Here is a 21422-nt window from a genome sequence, read left to right as displayed (position 1 = left end):
ATACCATGTACGAATTTAGAATCAAAGTAGCAATTTGTAAGGATAATGTTTTTCTCTAACAGGCATGACCACACTGCCAGCTGATGTTTCTTTAACCTGCTGCATCTGAGAGCATGTCTGGAGGGCTGGTATGTGTGGCTTTGATGACACACGGTGTCGTAACCTTTTGGGTGCATTCTGAGTGTGCTTTTATGAAGCAGAAACTTTTGTAGTAGACAGCACTGAAATTACATAATGCAACTTGTTGTAATTACTGGGTAGAGTGTTCAGGGAGCAGTCCCATTAATGTAATGTAATATAAAAGAATGCTCTTCTATCTATTCAAAAGGCCAGGAGAAAGAGACTGCTGTTTCTTAGAAGTACTGAGTGGCCTGGAGGTCACTTGGGTGCCTGTAAAAATAGGGCCTTTTAAAAAAAACACACCTAAAAATAGATTTGAAGTCTATTCTTAGTCTCCTGAAAATCTGTCTTGTGATCTGTAATGTTAAATGAAACTTGCAGGATATTTGGGGGTTAGCATGTAGGATTCTCTACATATTCACTGCTGCTTTTTGACTGGGGTTTTTCTGAGCTTTCCAGGTAAGCATCTCTAAGGACGATGAGGAGAAATGCACATTGGTTTAGCCTTTCCTGGGCTCCTGCTGTCAGAAAACTTGACCACTGCTTGTGCAGGGACATAGATCAGCTTGTTTTGGGTGCACAGCTTTTCCTGTCAGGCTGAAACCCAGGCAGCTGTGGGGCTGCTGCTGCTGTCACGGCTCTGGGTTTGAGTGCTCAGCCCTCAGCATTCTTAGGCTTGAGGAAAGGGCACCCCATCCTTCTGCATTCTCTCCCTCCTCTCCTTGTGAGCATTCAAAATGCAGCAGAACTGACACCCTCCTCTGGAAGGAAATGCTACTCAGCTGAAAGTGAGGACAGTTTTCTGAGCTGTTTGGGTTTCTAAAAGTCTAGCACTGAATTAATGCCATGCTGGAGCAGGAAATGACTGGTCATATTAAAAGAGAAGGGAAGATGTCTTCTGGTTTTGCTCTACACCGTCTTTCATTTTCTTCTTCTCACATTTTTCTTTCATCTTTGCTTTATGCAGTTGTGTTTAAAAATATGTCATTTATTGACTATTGTTTTGGGGATGTTGCCAGGTATGGCGGTGGATTTGGGGATTTGATCAAGTACTATTGAAGTGAATTGGATGTAATGACTTCACTAGCTCTTGATGGAGATAAATTGAAATTTTTGCAGAGTTTGGAAGGGCTGCTGAACATACCTCAGTGTTTTAAATTCTGTATGCTTGTGTATAATTATTTCAACACAAAATATTACGGTTTCAAAATAGGAAATTCTTTTTTTTTCTTCTATCTGTTCAGTTAAAATATGTAATATGTCAAGCACAGTAAGCCCTGTTAAGAAAAAGCTGGCACAGTTTAAAGTACAGCTATTGCAAATATAATTTGCCTTCTGCACTGTACTTTAACACTCTTTAATTATGTGATAAGATTTAAAAACAGATACCACTCCAATTTTTTTCATCAGCCACAGTTAATGTGTAACACTGCTCTCTATCCGTTTGACAGTACAAGGAAAGAATGTCCTTGCCTTTATTACAGTTTTAATGAATGTTAGGAAATTATAAACCATTTGCATTAGTTACTGTGAATTTAATGCATCGTTAAGGTGTCAAGAGAGTTAGTTGCTCGACTCCAGCGCCTGTGAATTAAACAGTGGTAATGAGACAATTGCTTAGAGTTAAGTTATAGTATTAATTATTTAGCTGACTTGTGATTAATATATTACTGAAAAGAAAAAACTTTACACATGTGGAAACACAAGTTTTATGTCAGCTTCCAATTTACTAATACTGACTAAAACAAATAAATAATATAAATAATTTCCAAAAAGAAACCTTACATGTGATTTCATACTTTCTAGATTTCATTCTTTCTAGAATACTTTGAAGAAAAAAATATGTTGTCTTTTTGATTGTACATTTGTTTTTAAGGAGTGATACAACTGTAAATACAAGCAATTGCTAAGTAGCTAATAGTCAAGCCAAGAGCTTGTATAAGTCCTGATGATTATGATTATTATTATCATTATTATTATTTAACTGATGAATTGTTTGTAACTGCAATCATCATTAAAGAGTACTGTACACACAAAAGAAAAACCAGGTTTGTTCCAAGTGAAGCTGAAGAGTGGATATATTTGTGGGCCAGAGCTAACTTGGCACTGCAGAACATGGCACTGGATTGGAATGTTTTGGTCTGTGTATGTGCAGCTACAGTTGTCCAGTTTCCATTTAATTGTAAAGTGTCCACTTTCAGTGGTGAGTTTCCACTGGAGCATAATTTCCAAACAGAAAAAGAGGACATTGCCAGAGGCACTCCAGATATGTAATGTCTCTTATTCAGCAAATCAGATGAACAGGTGCTGAAATGTTCGCTCTTCAAGCAGTCCCGATAGAGTTATTACAGAAAAATGAGTATGTTTCAACAAAATAAAAGTATATGGGCAACACTGAAAAAAACCACAACCAAGATATTCTAATTTGTGTGTATCACAATGCAATTTTTCTGCAATTTATTCAGTTAGACAATGTATTTGATGCAATTCACAAAGTGACTTTTCAAATCCACTCAAAATGTTTGCATGATACATTTTCATGGTGAAACTCTTCCACCTTAGCATTTTTAAATATCTATCTATCTATCTATCTATCTATCTATCTATCTATCTATCTATCTATCTATCTCTATACATCTCACATATAGAATTAGGATTAATTTTGTATTTTCTTTACTTTTAGGTATTCTTGGGTTTTACAGTCAGTATTTTTCTAGTATTTGTCTAATCAGTAAGGTGTGGTGTTGAATATTGTCATTGGAAGTAGAAGCCTAAACAAAATTCCTCACTTGATTTGAAAGGTAAGCTTTCCTTCCATACTTTAGCACTGCTGTATTTATTTTGTAGTTTCTTGACTTTTTGTATGTTTTTATCAGGACTGCTGTCTGAAATCTTAGATTTGAAAGAACAATACAGAGCATGATATCCTTCCTATGACTAGAATTGCCAAAGGAACAGAAATATGTCTGTATGAATTAATATACAGAACAAGGCCTTGGGAGGGGAAGCACTAGAGCTCCTGATATCAAAGCAAACTAACAATTAAATCCTAGATAAGAATCTACAATAGTCCAAATGCAGAATTAGAAAATAGTCACAATACTAACAAGTAGCAGTGCTAAAAAACAGGGGCTTTGCTAGAATTCATTATTAGTAATAAAGGAAAAATTAATAGTACATTCTGGACCTAAACTGACAGAATTAAGACAAATTATATTTACTTTTGAAACAAGGTATGATACCACTTTAATATCTATCCCCAAATATTAAATCAAAAAGTTGTAATATTTAAGAAATATCAGTTTTAAAGTCATGTTCTCTGAAAAATATGTAATTATTACAAATACTATTGACTACTGTTTTTGAGAACTATGTGGAAAACAATTTCTTGCTTTCTTATTCAGTATTTTAAAATAGATTTCAACAGCATTTAGACATATATATAAAGTGAGTCTAGCCCAGGTTTTGTTGTTTCCTTGTGTCATCAAGCTGTTTTCCTTCCTTGTTTCCACAAGGATTTTACAGATCAACAGAGGATCAAAAAATCACTAAATGTGATAGAAAGTTTTCTGAAAAAGCTAGAAAAAATTAACAAAGCATTCAAAGGGAATTATATTACCTGAAAAAGCTATTTGACCTGTTCAGGCTAACACATCTGCCATTAAAATATCCTCACAAACCATTGTCTCCATGCTGTGGTGTGTGCTGAAAGAGGCACAGTGACATGCTGTGCAGCTGCTAGGGCATGTGCCAAAGTTTAGACTGGGCTAAGCAAGGCTTAGAAGCTGTCTTTAGAATACAGATGAGTGATGCCATCGAAAGCACGTGCTCTGTTTTTTTACCTGAAAGTCTGATGCTACCACATAAAATAAAATACCATGTATTAACAAGCACTGTTTATTCTGCACTCGAATTATGCTGATTTTAATTACCTCCAGTCAGAACGTTAAAACCCAGATTGCTTTCTGACCCTCTAGATGTTGAATTATTGGGAAACATTTTGTTTGGTTTTAGCACTGCTTGGCACCAATTTTATTCTTTCCAATTGTATGCCATTACAAAGTACATCTTCTTCCATTTTCTGCTGTTCTGACATCATCAAATTTTAGTCACTACCCTGTTCTACTGTTCTTGTTGCTAAGAGCCTTGACTCACAAAGCAAAAGGAAATATGTGCATGTGAAGAAAAGAATCTGGTATTATTTCAAGATTCCTCCTGCTGTTTGTGGTGTGCTTCATGTCAGAGATTAGGGAACCAAGAAGTTTTCTAAATCTCAGAGCTCTCTGGGTTAAGTCTTTGGGAATGAAATGCTTTCTCTAGACCTTTCTGGTTTGGAGATCCCAAAGATGCACCCAGTTACAGCTTTGTTTACTAAAGAGCCAAGGACACATCTAACAAAGCTGCAGTTCTTCTTGAGAATTATCCTCCTTTGTGCAGGCACATCAGAGGGAAGAAAATGTGCAGAGGAATGCGCGGTGGGCAGTGAAGGAAGCCAGGGGAGAATAACTGTGGGGAGGAAGAAAATAAAGTGACAGAAAAAGAAAAGGTAATAGTAAAATAGAATACAAAAGTAGAAGAGGGGAAAAAAAGAGGAGACAGAATGAGAGAAGACAGAACGACCTGGAAAAGAAAAAGAGAGATTGTGTTCCTGTGAATTCTGTGGATAATAGTCAGCACATCTGTCTTAATATGGTTTGATGTCTTGTCATAATGCTGACGTGGTGCATCAGTGTAGGGGTTTCTAGTGCAGCATGGTAAGCTCACAATGTGCTGTTTTACAGGTCCTCAGTGGCTTCTGGACAGTTCTAATCAGGTCAATAATACCAATGGAGAGGGTAATGCTGCAGGTGAGGTGTAAATGGATGGAAGAGACAGGGTGTGATGAGACACATAAATGGAGAAGACAGAAAAACTGGAAGACTGAAGAAGGGCCAGGAAGAGGTTCATGAACAGACAGCTTTCCAGAAACAAGGCTTTGTTCTCTTATGGACAGTAAGTACTACTGGCAGAAATGCTCTCCCAAGTGGGAGGTGACAGGAGCTGGGAAAGTTAAACTCACTGACCTCAGATGAAAAATGGAGTGTGTGTTTAGAGGGAATAAACTAAAGCAGGGAAAGGGAAGGTACATTATTACCTAAAAATGTGGTATGATATGTTACAGTGACCTGTGCTGGAAAGGTGTGACACTCATTCTGCAAGACTCATCTGAGTAGGTGTAGCACAGTATGCATCAACTCACAAAATGTGTCTGCTGTTTGTAAAGCCAAGATAACACTTTCCCTTCAGGGAAGCATACAGCTCAGCCACTGTTAACTGGGTACCTGCAGGGTGTTAAAAAAAAGCCCAAAGCATACAGATTTGTTCTTTGGTCTATGCAAATTTTTTTTGGAGAGGGAGGATTTTTTTAGAAATTGAGTATTTTGTTTTCTTTTCCATTCACCATTTTCCTGCTATTTTTCAGGTTGTTTTTTTTTTTTTTACCGAAACAAAATTCTGATCCTTTCTTTTCAGTCTTCTCTTTTCAGTCTTGGGCTTTCTGAATTAAATGCTGCAATATTAGCTGCCTGCAGTTCCTGTGATTGGACTCCATGGGTGGTCTGAGTAATTTTCAGACAATGGAGCTGGTTCTTTTCTCACTCACACCACTGTAACTCATTGGTTTCAGTGAAGTTACTCTTGATTCACAGTGTTCTGAAAGAAGAGTTGAGCTTGCTCTTTCATATGTTCTTTAATCTCCATGATATTTTTGCTTACATGTATAATTGATTTTCTGGGAATATATCCTGCTGCTGGCAGGTAGACCTAGGAACTTCCTAAGACAGAAATAAATGTGAGCACTTTTTAGGTCACTGAATTCAATCCACTGCTTCTACAACACCATGTTATATAATTTCTTTCATAAACTGCTCAGGCTTTAAACATTCATTAGGATCTATCAGAAAGATTAGTTACGCCCTGTGAAAATTTAAAATCACAACTGAAGTAATCTTCAAAAGTATTTTTCTTTCTCACCTGTGTCTCACTTTTCAGTACAGCAATCATGATAAAGGTTCATTCTTGGCAGTAGGAGGCTCAGCTCTGGAAAAGCACGATTCTGAAATTACGGGCATACTTTGGAAAGGTTACTGTGTATTTTTCTTTCATAGTCATATCCCTCTTGCAGATTTTAGTGTGAGCAGTCATCTGACAACAAATTTTTACCATACTTGAAGCATCATTCTGAAAGTAATTCCAGAAGGAGAAGGGTACGGAACAGGTGTGTACAACTCAGCTGGGGATAGATTACTGTAGACTTTGACTTACTTTTCTTGGGCTGCCTTCCAGGTACTACCCTGTTGTAACAAATCCCATCCATTTTATCCAAATTTGCTCTTCATTTATGGAATTAATGGGTGTAATTGACATGAAATTGAAAATCATCAATACAATCAAGAAGTTTTATTGTAATCTAAGGATAGATGAGAAGCACAGCCCTATGTAAGAGATTACATAGTATAAATGATTCAGCAGAAGCCAACACAATTATGCTGCTACCTGAAAATGCTACTATGATATCTCCCTGTGCTCCCTACCTTTGCTTTGCATATATGTTAATATGGAATGTACTCTTATTTTTTGCCTTGTGTGGCTGAATCTCTGTTCTGCAGCTCACTTTAGCAAGGCCTTTGCCAGTACTTCCTTTCTGTTCTGAAGCTTGAACTACAGAAGTTGCAGCTGTTACCCAGGAAAATTTTTGGCAGTTGCCATTTAGCAGGTTTGGTTTGCAGCAGCTGGAAGATGGTGGCTGCACATCACAAGGGAGGGAGGAAGAGGTGTATTAGTTGTGAAAGCCAGATTATGGTCACTGTACAGCAGCCAGCTGGCTGTGATACTGCTCTGGTGGCTCTTTATCTCACCCTTTGGCTACTCTGTTTCTGATGCAGAAAAAAGTGCACCAGTTGCATCATGCAAGTACAGTAAGACTTGCAGTTTTAGGACTTACTGGAAATGCTCAAAGTAATTGTGTGGTCTCTTCATTCAACCCTTTTTAGGAGTGGTAGAGCACTCCCTTAGTTTTGTTGCATTACACTGCCTATAGAATATAGGCCTATGGTGTTTGCTCTGAGGTCTTTGGGGTTGCTGAACATGGGACATCCAAGGTTGAGACATATGCAGTAACATAATGAGATTATTAGATACCAAGAATCATAGACATACACAGTTCTCAAAATCTCCCTGGAAAACAATTCTGGTTGGAAAAGAGGACACACGAACAATCTAAGGCACCCTGGATATGGTAGCTATATCTAACCATGTCTACGCATCTCCCTTCTACTGCAATGCCTTCATGCTTCCCCATAGCTAATTCTTTTTTATTTGCCAATTTTCTTTGTCTGAAGTGTGAGAGGTACCCTGCTGTGTGCTCTTGTGGAGAGCAGTTGCCAGTCAGGAATCCTCAGTGCATCACCATTCTCAGCTTTGCAGTCAGCAGCTCTCAACCCAGCACATGTTATGGGGCTGTTGAAAGAGGCCATTGCCTCTGGTGACAATCTGCTGCGTGCTCAACAACGTGCTGATCTCATGCCAAGGAGAGAGCAGCGAGGCAGGACAAACTTGTTTCTTTCACCTACGCAGAACACTGGGCCAAAGGAATTCTTTGGTAGGCTGTGTGCTACACAGGCCTGATACAGAGGCTTGGGGAGAGTCTGGTTTGTCTTCTAGATGCTTCCTAACCTTTAAGTGCATAATGGTGGTGGGTTGTTTTGAGGCTTAGAGCTCTGATAAGTGGTCTTTCACAGAGTTACCTGTTCAGCTTAAGACATTACTGCTCTCAAGTGTCTGGCTTACTCTTCTGTTAGGTATTATCACACTCTTACGGTGGAGACTCCAGGTCACAGGCTGGAATATTTAAATACTATTTTCATTGTTGTACTCTCCTAGAATGATCATGACCTCAGGCAGTTGAGAGAAATCATATCTTAAAACACAGCAGATAAATCTGCCAGAGCTTGCTGTTCAGAGCCTTTGGCCTTTGCTTCTTGAGAGGAAATCATGAGAGGAAAGAGTCCTTGCCAGTGCCTTCAGGCCCGAGGACAACCATTCATGCCTTTAGTGCCACTGCAGGTCCTCTGCCACCCCAGAAGTCTACTACTTGTCCATATGGAGTACTGGTGTCACAGCTGTTAGCTGTTACAACTTAAAAGAGCAAGGAGTATGTGTAAAGAAACTTTGAATACTGATACTGTATTAAGCAAAAAGTGAGGGCTGTTCTTTGGGTGGTGAATTAAGGAAGAAAAAAATTCACTTGGAATTTTTATGGTTTATGTCATCTTGAAAGTGGTTTATGATCCCACCATGCAGATCTTAGGATTTAGTGGCTGTTCTGATTCACTGAAAATTGCAGATGTAGTAGAAAATAGGTTGAAGTATTCATTTATATCAGTAATGATATGGCATCAGAGTAAAGCATGACATTTTAATCTTAATTTCACTAAGAAATTAAGTGATTGTGTTGATATTGTGTTGAAATTATATTGCTGTCTTTATTTGTCCATCTTTTTTTGAAATGGTAGGAGGTTGAAAGCAGGAACTGGATCCCCTTCACTTGTCTGAGGACGTTTTGTAAAATTTTGTTTACAAAAATCAATTCAAAAGCTGGTCAGTCATAAGACACAAGTCCACAGGAAATCAAACTTCAGTATTTCTGATGTTTACACAAATGCCTGGTAGTTGATTCATGCCCAGCAATGGAATAGGCCAAGCTGGCTGGAAACAGTTAGAGATGCTGGCGGTGTGCCTTGCCCACCTCCCACAGGTTCCCACTTCTGCAGCAGGAATGGCTCAATGCCTCATTAATCAGCACCTGGGTTTCTGCATTTTGCAGATTGGCGCATTAAGACAAGCCAATCTGTTCAGGCTTAAGCCACAGCATTCCTGCTGTGGGAGATGTCTTGCAAGAGAGATCAGTGTACATAGTGGGGCAGATGATTGTCAGCTGCAGCTTAAACTACAGGGTGAAGTATATATTAATACCTTCATCTTTATTTTGTTAGAATTTTTAATTTATTGATCAGAAATCACTAATGGAAGTGTAAAGTTGAGGTGGTTTAGGATGTGGATGATAGCAGAAGAATGCCAAGAGGAACAGTCATGAACATTACATTTTCTAGTTGGTGAAAGACTACATCTATCATATTTAATTTTGTCAGCATAACTTTGGTTCTGTTTTTCAACACAACAGCTTAAAAACAAAATTAAAAAATAATTTGTCATAAATCACAGCACTGAATTTAGTAAATAGCAAGTATTGTCAATACCTTTTCTCTCTAGGATGCGTGTGTTCCCCATGACTCTGCTGTACAGTTCTCCCAAGGAGTGCATAAATGGATTCCTAGGGCACGAGCGGTCACATCAGCATTTTTTCCCGTGACATATTTCAGACAACCGGGCTGTGTAAGTGAAAGACGCAGTGACTAAAATGCTGTTGGGAGGTGAGGCGCTGTGCCGGACTGGCCTTTAACCTGCCCCAGCACCAACACCACGTACCCTGGGCAGCGTTCAGGGCCCGTGTGCCCACGCTGGCAGCTCGCAGTGGCAGCGGCGGTGGCCGGCGGGCCCACTGCCCGCGCGGGCGGTCCGGTGACCGCCCGGGCCGCGCTGAGGAGCCGCAGGACGGTCCCGGACCATTTCCGTGGCTATCGAGCCCCGCTCTGCTCGGCCCTCGGCGGGGGCGGCTGCGGAGAGGGGGCGGCGGCCTCCAGCGCGGGGCGGGCGGCCGGGAGGGAGGGTCCGGGGAAGCCGCGGCCCCTCGGAGGCGGCGAGCGGAGCCCGGCGGCAGGTGGCGGCGGCGGCTCGGCCCCTTTAAGGTTACGACTGCCGCAACCCGATCCCCGCCGGAGCATCCTGCGCCCGGGAAGGGCTGTCCCGTCCCCGACGCCGCGGGGAAGGCATGGAGGAGGAGGCGGCGGCACCGCAGCCCCCGTAGCCCCGCTCCCAGGTGCGGCGGGCGGGGAGGGAAGGCGGTGGGGCGCTGAGAGGCCGGGGCTGGCGGGGCGGGGGCGGTGCGGCCCCTTTCCCCCGCCCCGCGGGGCTGCGCGGTGCGGCCCCTTCCCTCCCTCAGCGCGGGGCGGCCCCCGAGGGCCGCAAGCCGCAGGCGGCGGCACGGGGCCGCCTCCTCCCGCCGCCGCGGCAGCGCCTGGCCGCGGCCGGAGCGAGCGCGGAGGGTGCGCGTTCCTGCCCGCTGCCTGCGCGCTCCTGCCGCCGCCTGCCCGCTGCTTGTGCGCTCCCGCCCGCTGCTTGTGCGCTCCTGCCCGCTCCTGCCCGCTGCCTCCGCGCTCCTGCCCGCCCGCCGGCGGCCGCTCGGGGCCGGTGCGAACGGCGGGCGCCGCGGGTGACCGGGACGGCGAGGTAATGCCCGGCTCGGGGGCAGCGTCCCTCGCGGGCAGCCTGGGGGCCCCCCGCGCCCCCCGAGACTGGGCGGGTTCCCTGTCGGGGGCTTAGCGGCTCCAGACCGCTTGCGGGGTTTGAGGAAATTTGGCAAATGATATCGCAGCGGCCACCTCACCCTGAGTACCCTGGCTTTACAAGAAGCGTGCTTTATCTGCCGGTTGCTTTGGTGTTGTAAGAGCAGAAAGCTGAATGGAGTTTAGGGTGTGAATAGCCTTAAATAGAAAAGGGAACGGCTTAAGTGTGAGTAGCTTGAATTTTGTTGTGTTTCTCCTTTACGGGGTTTATTGAGCTAAGTAAGATATCAAACGCATAGGAAATACCATTCAGAGCCAAGAGCACAGCAAAGCTCCAGCACTGCAGATGTTTTATTACTGGGCATAAAATGTGGAAGCAGTCGGTAGTCCAGCATTGCTCTCTGCAAATTGGTCTGACAAGTTTTACAGCTATTGGATTTGGCTTTCAGTTTTAAGCGGATCAGGAGAGCGCAGTACTTCATGCGATGTCCTGGTATCAGTAGCAGCTTTACGGTGTAATCTTGTTTGGAAATTGATCCAACGCATCTTGAAATCAGCCCCGAAGAAAGTAAGAAGGGCTGTGGGCCTTAAACCTTCCACTGCACCTTCTTACCATGTCTGGTGACTATGCTGTTACATTTCTTATTTTTATAATGTGAAAAATTGGTGTGAGAACAATAAGATGGGGAGAACGTAAATGCTTAATGTTTTTGATGGTACAACACTTGATAGCTTTCCTGCTCCTTTATCCTCTTTCATTAAATGCCAACTTGTTTCTGTCAGGAGTTCATGGTGTTATCATATTGGGAGTGAATGGATATTGTTTTTTCTTCTAAATTTCAAGCAGAAACAGAATTGAAGGAAAACCGCTGCGTGTTAATAGAAAATGAAAACCAACATATTTTTAGGTCTTACGAAGTGTGATGAAAAAACTTATGTTATTAACCTTTTCAAAGTTTTTGGGTCAGTAGAGTAATTTGAAATCACAGTAGCCATGTAAGCACTACCTTGCTTAAAAATGTTAGTTTCAAGTGTTTGGTAATATTTATTTACCTAAAGGCTTCATTGGAAAGCTACAAGAGTAAAGTTCTGATCATATGTAGTTACTGTCTAACAAAATGGTTAAGACAGTAATTTTGGGTAAGCAAGGCAAATACTCATGGTGAGGAAGCAACGTGTATATTACAGTGTTTTTCCTGCATTACAAAGTAGTTACACTAAACCTCCTCCCCTCCCAGCCTCCCATTAGCTCAAACCCCTATCAGCTGACAGAACAGTAATCAATGACTATGCAGTTTGGGTGATAAAGTGTCTGTGCATACATAATCCATGAAGTTCTCTATCTTGATCAGACTTTGCTGTACAGCTACAAGAAGATACTTGGAAAAAACACCACAATGTAGTTGAAGCTGCCTGGCTTACTAACTTTGGCCTCTTATCAAGGAAAATTATAATCAGAAACTAATTGTGCTTGTCTTAAGTCAACAATCACAATACAATAAGCTGTTTAGGTTCAGCAACATGAATAATTTTTCTTGTAAATGAAAATCTGGTAAAACCCGGTTAATTTTCATGTAAAACAGGATACAGTTGAAAACAACCTAGAGATATGAGAAAATAACAATATAAATATGAGACAGTGTTTATAGCTGAACATGTGTGAAATACTGTATTTACACCTGGTCCTTGGGTTGAATTAAAATATGACACTGTTAATTGCTGAGCTAAAACATAAAACTATTCTGGACTTGGTAGTTACTACACATAAACAGCCTCTTGATAAGCATATATGAAATCAGGCTTGCAAAACTTGAGCATCTGTGAGACTAGCCACAGAGGCTTAGAGAATAAGTTTTTGTCTGCCTCTCTTCTCTAAAACCATTGTACCATTCTCCTGCATGGGCATTTGCTGAAGATCAGGTCATGCACTTTCCATGCAAGTACCTCTCTAAAAATGAGTTCCCTGTACCAGCTCCCTCTAGTCTTCTAATGCAATTCTTTCAAGGGATGTTTGTTTAATTCCATAATCTGTACTAAAATGAACACCTGTCAAAAGCTGAAACATTACTTACCTAATATAATCTTCTGGTACTAAGGAAACAAAACAAAACATGGTTTTCTCTTGCCCAGGACATTATGTCAGTGTCTTTGGAACTCAGAGATACTAGTGTAGATGCTGCAGATGAATGAAATGTAGCATTGTGAGAATTGCTATATTTTAGTCAAAAGTAGGTGTTGTTAATGCTCAGTGGTTTTGCTATTTTTCTGAAGAGAATTGTACTTAACCTGGATTTTGGCTTCCTTCATTAATTAAACCAACTGATATTTTTTTTTTCCTTATGTGGTCCAAGAGAAGACTTGGTTGCTACAGATGAGATAATGTAATAACAGAGTTTTATCCCTGGGGTTAGAATCTGGAACTGGACACTGTACAGTGCTTCTCAGTGAGTTTAAACTCGTAGCTACTAAATCATTTTATTCCTTCAAATTGTAAGGTTTTAGAAAATTGAGCTTAAACCTGTTGTCTCTGGTACTTTACACTGTTCAAAAAGGATATAAAGTTTGGTTTGTATTTTGTGTCTTCTTGGTCAGTGGAGGCAAATGGAGAAGTGTGTGGAGAATCGAGAACGCTCAATATTCAGGATGGTAATTGAAATTGGAAGTTTTGGTTAAAAAGTATGCAGGACTTATATGCTGCTGCACTAGAACAGGTCACGAGAAAACAACTGGAATCAGTTAGTTTGATGCAATGCACTGCAATGTGTTTACATAAAAATTTTAGTTTGGATTAAAAATGCATTTATGAACTGACTCTTCCGATCACCACCTGTGATTTGTGTTGCGTAGCTGTCCCAGAGCATGCAAGCTGGATTCCTTTTGGGTTCAACTGGGCAGGCAGGAAGGTAGGCCCTAGGAGCCCATTAAATGTGTTCCAAGAATTGTGGCGTCCCTAGGACAGAATTAAAGTGGGTCTGAAGTAAGCACTTGAAATTGACATGGTAGAGGCAGGTTTTATTCAGCAAATCTGCTCTTATTTGTCCTGCATTCTGTTTTTATGCATGGAGTTCTGTGGGTACTAGTCAGAGGAACTTTTATTGTCTTCAGTTCTGGGAGAATAAATAGAAAAGAAAGAGGTAGAGGGGGGAAAAGTTTGAGACCATTGAACCTTCTGCTTCTAAATCTTTGAAGCTGAAAGTGTACTTTTTCTGATCTATGTGTTTTAATATACTCACCATTTACACCCCAAAATGAGAATATTGTACTTAATTTTTTATAAAGTTACTGTTTTGTTATTATGGTGGTCTTTTTCCTGTGTTTTTTCCTTCTGGAGTTCAAGTTTCTTACCATCTGCAATGCAGATACAATTTCAAAAATCTAAGGCATGTTCACTCATTCTGTAATGCATGGGAAATAAAGGTGGACATAAATGTATTATATCATTGTATCACTTTTGCTGGCCATTAGGTTGCTGTAATAAAATCAAATTATGCTGTCCTAAAAGTCTTAATTTAATTTTTAGATATTTTCTTAAGCAAAACTAAGATAAGTGATAGCAGATTTTAATAGGTATTAAAAGAATTATTTAAATATTTGGAATATTTGGCTTTTTTTCCTCTTTCCAGTTCAACTTAATATAAATTGACAGTTTTTGAGTTTGTAATTTTTGCCGGTCTTGGAGTGTAAACCACTGTCAAATTGGAGATGCATGTCACAAGTTTGTGGCTTCTGGGAAAAGACCATTCTGTACTGGAAATACTGGCGACTCAGGAAAAATGACTGAAGCATTTAGTGACCTACGCTTATGTTTGGAATTGTGTTGGTATTTAGACCTCATGAAGTAGCTGAACATCCGCTCAGCTCTGATGATAGGAAGCTTTCCACGGTGTGTGAAAGTGTGCGAAGGTTAGGCTTTTGTGAAGGAAGCAAGCTCGAATGCGATAGCCTACAGACTGTCACGAGCTCTCGACCGAGCACAGTGTGAATTTAGAGCTACTGTCTCTGGAAAGTGTACAAACAGAGCTGCAGTGAGGCTGCTGCTTCTCTGGGCTGACCCAAAAACCTCTCTTCTGTGCTTATCTGATTTCATTGTTGCTTTTTAAAATTCTGTTGGCAGTAGTCAATCTGGCAATGATGAAACAAGTTTTAATTTTGGAGGTTCTTGAAACGGCGAGCTGGCAGTTGCCTTGGTCAGTGGTCTTCGCTGCCTTTTCTGTGTGGATGAAATACATGCAATTTTAGGCCACAAAACTGTATAATATGCAAATGTTAAAAAAAAAAACAAAACCAAAATTCCACTTGTGTAAAAGCTAGGGCATACTTTTATACTGTTAATGCTTAAGTAGAAACTTTTAGTGAATAATACTTCTGTTGATAAGTTTGCTGTCAAAAATACTTTCTGTGTTTGCTTAAAATAATTAAATGGAGAATAGAATGAAATTACCTTCTGCTTCTCTTCACAGGCTGAAGAACAATGGCTTCCTTCAGCAACCTGACTATTGGCATTGCTGTTGCCAGTTTTACTGTATTTCAGCTCCTGTTCCACGTTTTAAGTTCTTGGGTGTCAACACGAATAACACCTGGTTTTAACAATCTCAGCCAAAAAAGGAAGATCGAATGGAATTCAAGGTAGAGTGTTCAAAACAGCAGGAGTTAATGACCTACCTGAAATCATGGACACTTGAACCACCTGTGTGTATGTGTGAGACTGAAGAAGACCCTATTAGCTAAATGTTTGTAAAGATCAGAGGGCTGGCTCTAGGCACTGAACAAATAATGCATGTGAAATATTGAGGCCCCTTCACGGAAACAAAGCATTACTAACACCTGTACATTAAACATTTTGTTGGACAGTGATGCCCAAGTGAAGGTCAATACAAAAATAAAGCGGTTACTGGTGAGAGGTAGTGAGCTGAAGGGATGGTCTGCAATGCTTCTGCTAAAGAGAAGAGATAAAAAATTCCTTTCCAAACATGTATGAAAATCAAAACTATTGCTATTTATTCTAAATCCCAGTGTATCTCTCAACATGCTTTTGGGAGCAAAGCAGTTTGCTCTCTCTTCTGCTGGTGCTGTTACACTACAAGCTGTTTTATATAGATTAAGGTTTTCCAAGGAATTTAATGAAGCTTTGGTGTAGTATTGAAGAGAGTCAGGTTCACGTGTCTGTTGTTGGGGAGGGAGACTGCAGCAGGAGGAGGGGAGAGCTATAGCAGACGCAGGGTACACATGCAGGAAGGAGTTGTGGAAACTCAGTCCAAAGACATTCCTCACTCCCTTTGTATTTCTGCACTTTCATAAGTGGGATGGATCCACCTGCATTTCACTTGTCTCCTCAGATACAGGACTTCTAGAAACTTGTTTGACCCATGGGTCTTTTAAGCCTTAAGGGAAGTATAAGACAGTAATTGAAAATGGGATGCTCAATGAGGTTTTATTTGCAACATACTATTCTGAGAGGGTGTATATAGCACACAAGGTTCTCCAGTTGAAGTTAATTGGTACAGTCTAACTTTGAGGAGCCTATTACAATTTTAAAATATTTTTTCAGATGTTTCCCAAATTTTAAGCTCAAAAATGTGTACTGTATGTTTGTCACTGCACTCAAAGTGTGTTAGTTGCATTTCTACTCCTCCTCAGTGCTGTTTAGCATCAGGTGGATGCTTTTAAAGTTGTTTCCATTGTTCTAGGCAGCATTAGCAACTCAAATAGCCTTGCCCTTCAGTTTGGCAAATGTCCACTTGCAGTGTTCTTAAAGGCACCATCTTGATTTCAGTTCCCTCTTTGAATAATTACCTATCTGCCAGAACAACCGTGTAGAATGCCAGTTCACAGTATCAGTGCGGCTTAGGTTTATTGCTCTGTTACAATTAACAATAGAGGCAGACAGGGGAAGTAAACTAAATTGTTCCCCTGTGAAGCTGAACTATTGTCTATAAGCCACATCAAATGGCCTTTGAACTGCATAATAGGCTTTATGAGAACTTACCCCATGCCTGGTAGCACTACGCTGGTGTAGTGCTTTGCATAATAACATGAATTGTTTTACACATCACAAGTGTGCAGGAAATAAGCTGCTCCATAATCTCTGGGCTACTTTGTAATGAGGTGTTTAACTGCTCAACTTGATACAGTACCCCAGACTATGTCCTTTTTTTTCTCTTTGCACATGTTTTTGGTTTTTTTTTTGGGTTGATAGCAGGATGGAGATGTTAGCACACGGATGGGTTGTGATCCCAGGCTTCATCCAGTTCAGGAGTTAGAAGGCGTGAAACACAAAGCATGGTTCATCAGCATCTTGTGGATGTTTTAACTGAGGAGGGCATGAAGGGAAAGAAAGACTAGCTGTGCTTGTGTTACTTCAGCTCTGCTAACCAAACACAGTGTTTTGTCAAACTGCCCTGTCACCCCAGTACTTTGAAGAGAGGCTTCCAGGAGTATCTTGCAAGTTCAGAGAATACAGATGAGTATGTATTTATTCTGCAGAGAGCTCTGCAGGTAGAGATGTTACTATGCCCCAGTAAAAGCAGTTGGTTTCATTTAAATTATTTACAAGTAGATGGTTGTTGTTTTGTTCTATATTGAACTGGTGTAGGGAGTGCACACACAAATGATTCTGTTGGCAGTGTTAAGGAAACTGGCACAGAGGATGGTTATGCATTTTTATCAGCTCAGCTGGGTCTGGAAGAGGGCATCTGCCTGAAATGAGCTGTAGCATTGAAAATATATTGTTACAGTTTGGAGAGCTTTGTAATCAAGCGTTTGAGCTGCAGCTCTTGACTGTATTTTCCATGCTGTCAGTTTGTTCATTCTGACCTTCCAAGAATTATGAACCAGTAAAGTAATTGCTTCTGGCATCTAAAGTATGTGGACACTCAAATTGAGTTAAAAACTATATTTTGTCACAGATGTAGTAGAACTCTTCAAGTTGTTATGCATATATTCCTGTCACTTCTCCTATAATACATGCTTGTACTGCTATTAAGTAGTTGTGGAAAAAAAAATACATATAAATAGAATACTAAAAATACATATACTAATAAAGGAGCAAGTCTGCAACCTAGCAGTGCAACTTCTTTTGTTTGCAGCTTAATGAGGAGTTAAAGGATGCAAGCTTTGACAAAAATTTCAAGGAAATGTACAGAGCTTGATAGCTTGACCTAGATTCCTTATTAAAATGGACTGTTGTACTATTTCCCTTCTTCCCTGTCTTCTGTGGAGAAGCTTCAAAGTCCAGTTAAAGAGGAAATCTGCTGCTTTTTCTTTTCTTTTTTTTTTTTTCCTTTTATTTCACCACCATCAAGTGTTTTACTTGTGTGTAGCTTGTATTCTAAACACTAAGGCTCAGATAAACAGACTCTTCAAAGACAAATTACAGCTGTAAACTAATGAGCTATATTTTAGGACAAATTTTCCTTCTTGCAGCATTGTTGTCTTCTCAAGTTCAAAAAATCCAGGTATTTCTCAGACGCTAATATCACATGCTCTGCTTTGTTTCTAAAAAAAAAAAAAGTTCCTATCTTTTTAAATCCTGTGTTACAAGAGTTGACCTTTTAATTAAACTATTAATTATCATTGAAATTCTGATAATTAAATTTTTTTTTCTTTGTTAAAAGAAGAGAGGGCAGAAGTGCAGCCTGTGCTGTAATGATTATTAATTGTTCTCATCCAGTTTTTGACTACTCATATAATACTAATCTCCATTCATTTTCTGGAACACTATTGAAAAAGCTGCTGAAAATAGCACAGCGGCACTCTTGAATCAAACTGTAAATACAGTCTCCTTTATGAAAAGTTAAAGAATCTTCTGTTTCCAATAGATAATAATATAACTCCTGGAAATGAAGTAGGGATTATAACCTCTTTCTTTACTTTAGAAAGTCTTCTGCAGGAAGTAAGATGTTTTCTTCAAATCTTGCATGGTAGAGCTTAGACTCCTGAGAGTGCCTTAAGGACATCTAAAATATTAATCACTTCCAAATACATGTGTTCTACATGTACAAAGACAAGAATAATAACTAACAGCATTGGTGCATTTGTGTGTATATTGTTGGTGCTGTGAATATAGTGTGAAGTGTTTCAAATCATACAGCACTGAACTTTGTTTTCATCTTTCAAACAATATCTGTGATTCCCTATGGATATTTTTTCACATCATTTTTTTTTCTTTCTAGTGACACTTGGAAAGTGGGAAAGCAGACAGTAGCTACACAGTATTAGGTGCAATTTATAGACATGTTAAACCCATGGCTAGAGCAGAAAGGTTGCACATTTTGGACCCGTGCCCATTGCATTGTTCTACCTTCCAAGAATTCTTGTAGCCTGAAAGGGCAGGAGTGGCCCTGGCCTGTGTGCTGGCAGAAACCCTGCTGAGGTTTCTGTAAGTAGATATTTCTCTGTAGGTGCATGCTTGCTAACCTGCAGAGTTTGTCTACACTGTGCATGCAGCCTGTAAACTGGAGACTGTTGTGTTTGGGGAAAAAAGTGTGTCTAGTACCCGGGTAGGGACAAGGCAACTTTGATTACTGTGACATTTATTTCATATTTCCCTTGTCCAATACAAAGCTTCTAATTGATATAAATATGTAGCTATTATACCTTGGCTACTCAGCTACAATGTATTGTTATACAAGTTTTCTCTTTGAAAACCAGAATCTACCATGATTTTTTGTTTAACGCCACCTTCCAAACCCAAACTAGACTTATTATAGGTCTTTTAATTTGGTGCCTGAAAGGAGAAACCTGCTGTTGCAGGACTCCTGGGCTAATCTGAGTATGAAATTGCATACGCATTTTCCAGCAAATGGAGCAATGCAGAAAACATTTGTTAGACAGCTAGATGTCATACTGTCTTTAAGAATTCGTTAATATATGGGATAATTGGAGGAAAGTTTAGATCTCTGTTACTTTTAAGACTCTACTTTGTATCTAATATTGCCAATCCCACTCCAATCTAAGAGATTCCTTCTTTTTGACTATTTTTTTCCCACCTGTTATTGTGTAAGTGGTTGGATGTAGCATAGAGAACAGATGATTGTCTTCCACAGAAGTATCTGGTTGCAGCTGAGAATGCCTTTGGAAACACCCTGCCTTAAGCACAGTACGGGAAGTTGTGAATGGCAGTACCTCCTTGTGACTGTGATCTCTTTTTCAGGACAGTGTCCACATTCCACGCCTTGGTGGTTGGCGGGTTTTGCCTATATATTTTATTGTACGATGATGCTGTTAATGCTGACCATCTCTGGTAAGGCATGTTACATATATGTTGTGGTTACACAATAAAATAACATATTTGAGAAGGAAAAAAAAAAATCCTGCAATATATTAAGTACTGAATGATTGTTTCATTTTCCATTAAAATATGCAGTTATGATGTGTTCATTTTTATGTCTGTACTACTTGAAAATTTGATAACTATTGTGTCAGTATTAATGTCTTAGTTCAGTGTGTCTCTGTGAAGTGGAATAGATAAAATACAAGTAATTGATTTGAAATAGCATATTAAATTACTAAAGAATAAACTATAACTGTAAGTCAGTATGACTGAAACTCTGCTATTTGCAGTAATCATTTTAAAATTAAATTGAAGAGCTGTAGCAGATCTGGATAGTGTAAATATCTATGTGAAAGTTCTCCATTGAGCCCTGCAAAGGGTTTGGGTCCAATGGAGAGAGAATGTGTTATTACTGTCAGGTAATGCCTGAAAATAGATACAGTAGATCATAACAAAGACTGGAGCATTGGTAAGCTCCAGAGAAGCATCAGCATTTTGTGTGACATTTTTTGATGGTCTAGGAGTTCTCATAAAACTTTTCCTTTTTTTCTATATGTACTAGAGACTAACATAGATGATGTAGAAATTGTTTCTGTGGTGGAGAGAATCACATGGTAGAAAATGTGGAGGTGGTAGAGATCAGATAAGGAGAGGGAGAAGATGTAAATAAGTGGATTAAGTTGTAGCTTCATAGGAGAACAGGCTCTTTCCTATGACTGTTCATTTCACAGTCATTGCAGTTTTTCAAGTTTGATGTTTTATTACCATTTTATGTGACCCTGTATCTGCAAAGAAGTTTGAAGAAAGTCAGTCATAAGGACTTCTGTTTGTTCTATCTGCCAGTGCATGTTCATGTGTCATTTGCCACACATACATTAGCAATCACCAAGAGATAGTTCTTCCCATTTGCTTATTCAAGTCATTCCCTGTTTGTCACTCTGTGCTCTTGCTTGTATCAAAACTGGCCTGCAAACATCAGGGCTCATTAATTCCATCACACCTTCCATTCAAGGGGATAGGTCAGGAAATCTGGAAGGTTTTAGACTAAATTCAAAGTTCTCCATTTATTGAGAATAATTTGGGATTCTAGCATGGACTCTTCTTGAAGGGATGTGACAGATGGACAGTGCAGCCATATATGTTGCTGAAGTGTTGGTTTAGAAAGCCTAGATAAGGTTTGATGCAAAGTGACCATTCCCTGGGGAGTAAAAAGAAGGGAAGTGAACCATTCCCTGTCCCATCCAGATAGGTCATGTCTACTGTTATCAAGGAACCCATTTCATAAATTCAATCCTTTGTGTGTTCTCTGTAGAATATGAAGGCTCTTGAGTGCAGGCTTAGTCTTGGTGGTGATATACTGAAGTGTGTTGGGACCCCTTAGAAGTTTAGTTATGCTGCTGCTGCAGCTGGGAGTTCTGACACGAGGGCTCTATGTAGAGTTTCTGCTAAATTTATGAGAACCTATCTATCTATACTCTAAATCTAAAGAAGCACTCAGCCCACAACATAGGTAGCTCATGAAATAAAGTTTTGAAGCCATGGAAAAATGTTCTCATTTCAGCTGTATTTAAAAGAATGTCTATGGCAAA

At 40.0% G+C, this 21422-nt stretch overlaps 1 protein-coding gene across 4 annotated transcripts in view; it reads left to right on the top strand.

Moving 5' to 3' along the window:
• The first annotated feature begins 6353 nt into the window (after positions 1-6353).
• Positions 6354-21422, top strand: part of TLCD4 (TLC domain containing 4) — a 29987-nt gene continuing 14918 nt past the window's right edge. Inside the window, exons 1-3 of one of the 4 annotated variants that reach the window (XM_088060479.1) lie at positions 6354-6376; positions 15023-15188; positions 19714-19803. In XM_088060479.1, the coding sequence (XP_087916605.1) occupies positions 15034-15188; positions 19714-19803 (245 nt within the window). In that variant the 5' untranslated portion in view covers positions 6354-6376; positions 15023-15033. Of the gene's footprint in view, positions 6377-9921; positions 10097-10397; positions 10507-10763; positions 10789-15022; positions 15189-19713; positions 19804-21422 lie in introns of those variants that run through there. The other 3 variants (XM_005520962.3, XM_014250836.2, XM_088060481.1) reach the window with 3 other exon arrangements.

Source organism: Pseudopodoces humilis, chromosome 10 (genome assembly GCF_049639895.1).
Source record: "Pseudopodoces humilis isolate 2021_Gansu_Grassland_sample_001 chromosome 10, ASM4963989v1, whole genome shotgun sequence".
NCBI lineage: Eukaryota > Metazoa > Chordata > Aves > Passeriformes > Paridae > Pseudopodoces > Pseudopodoces humilis.
Note: the sequence above shows the minus strand (reverse complement) of the source record. Positions and strands in the feature narration are given on the sequence as shown.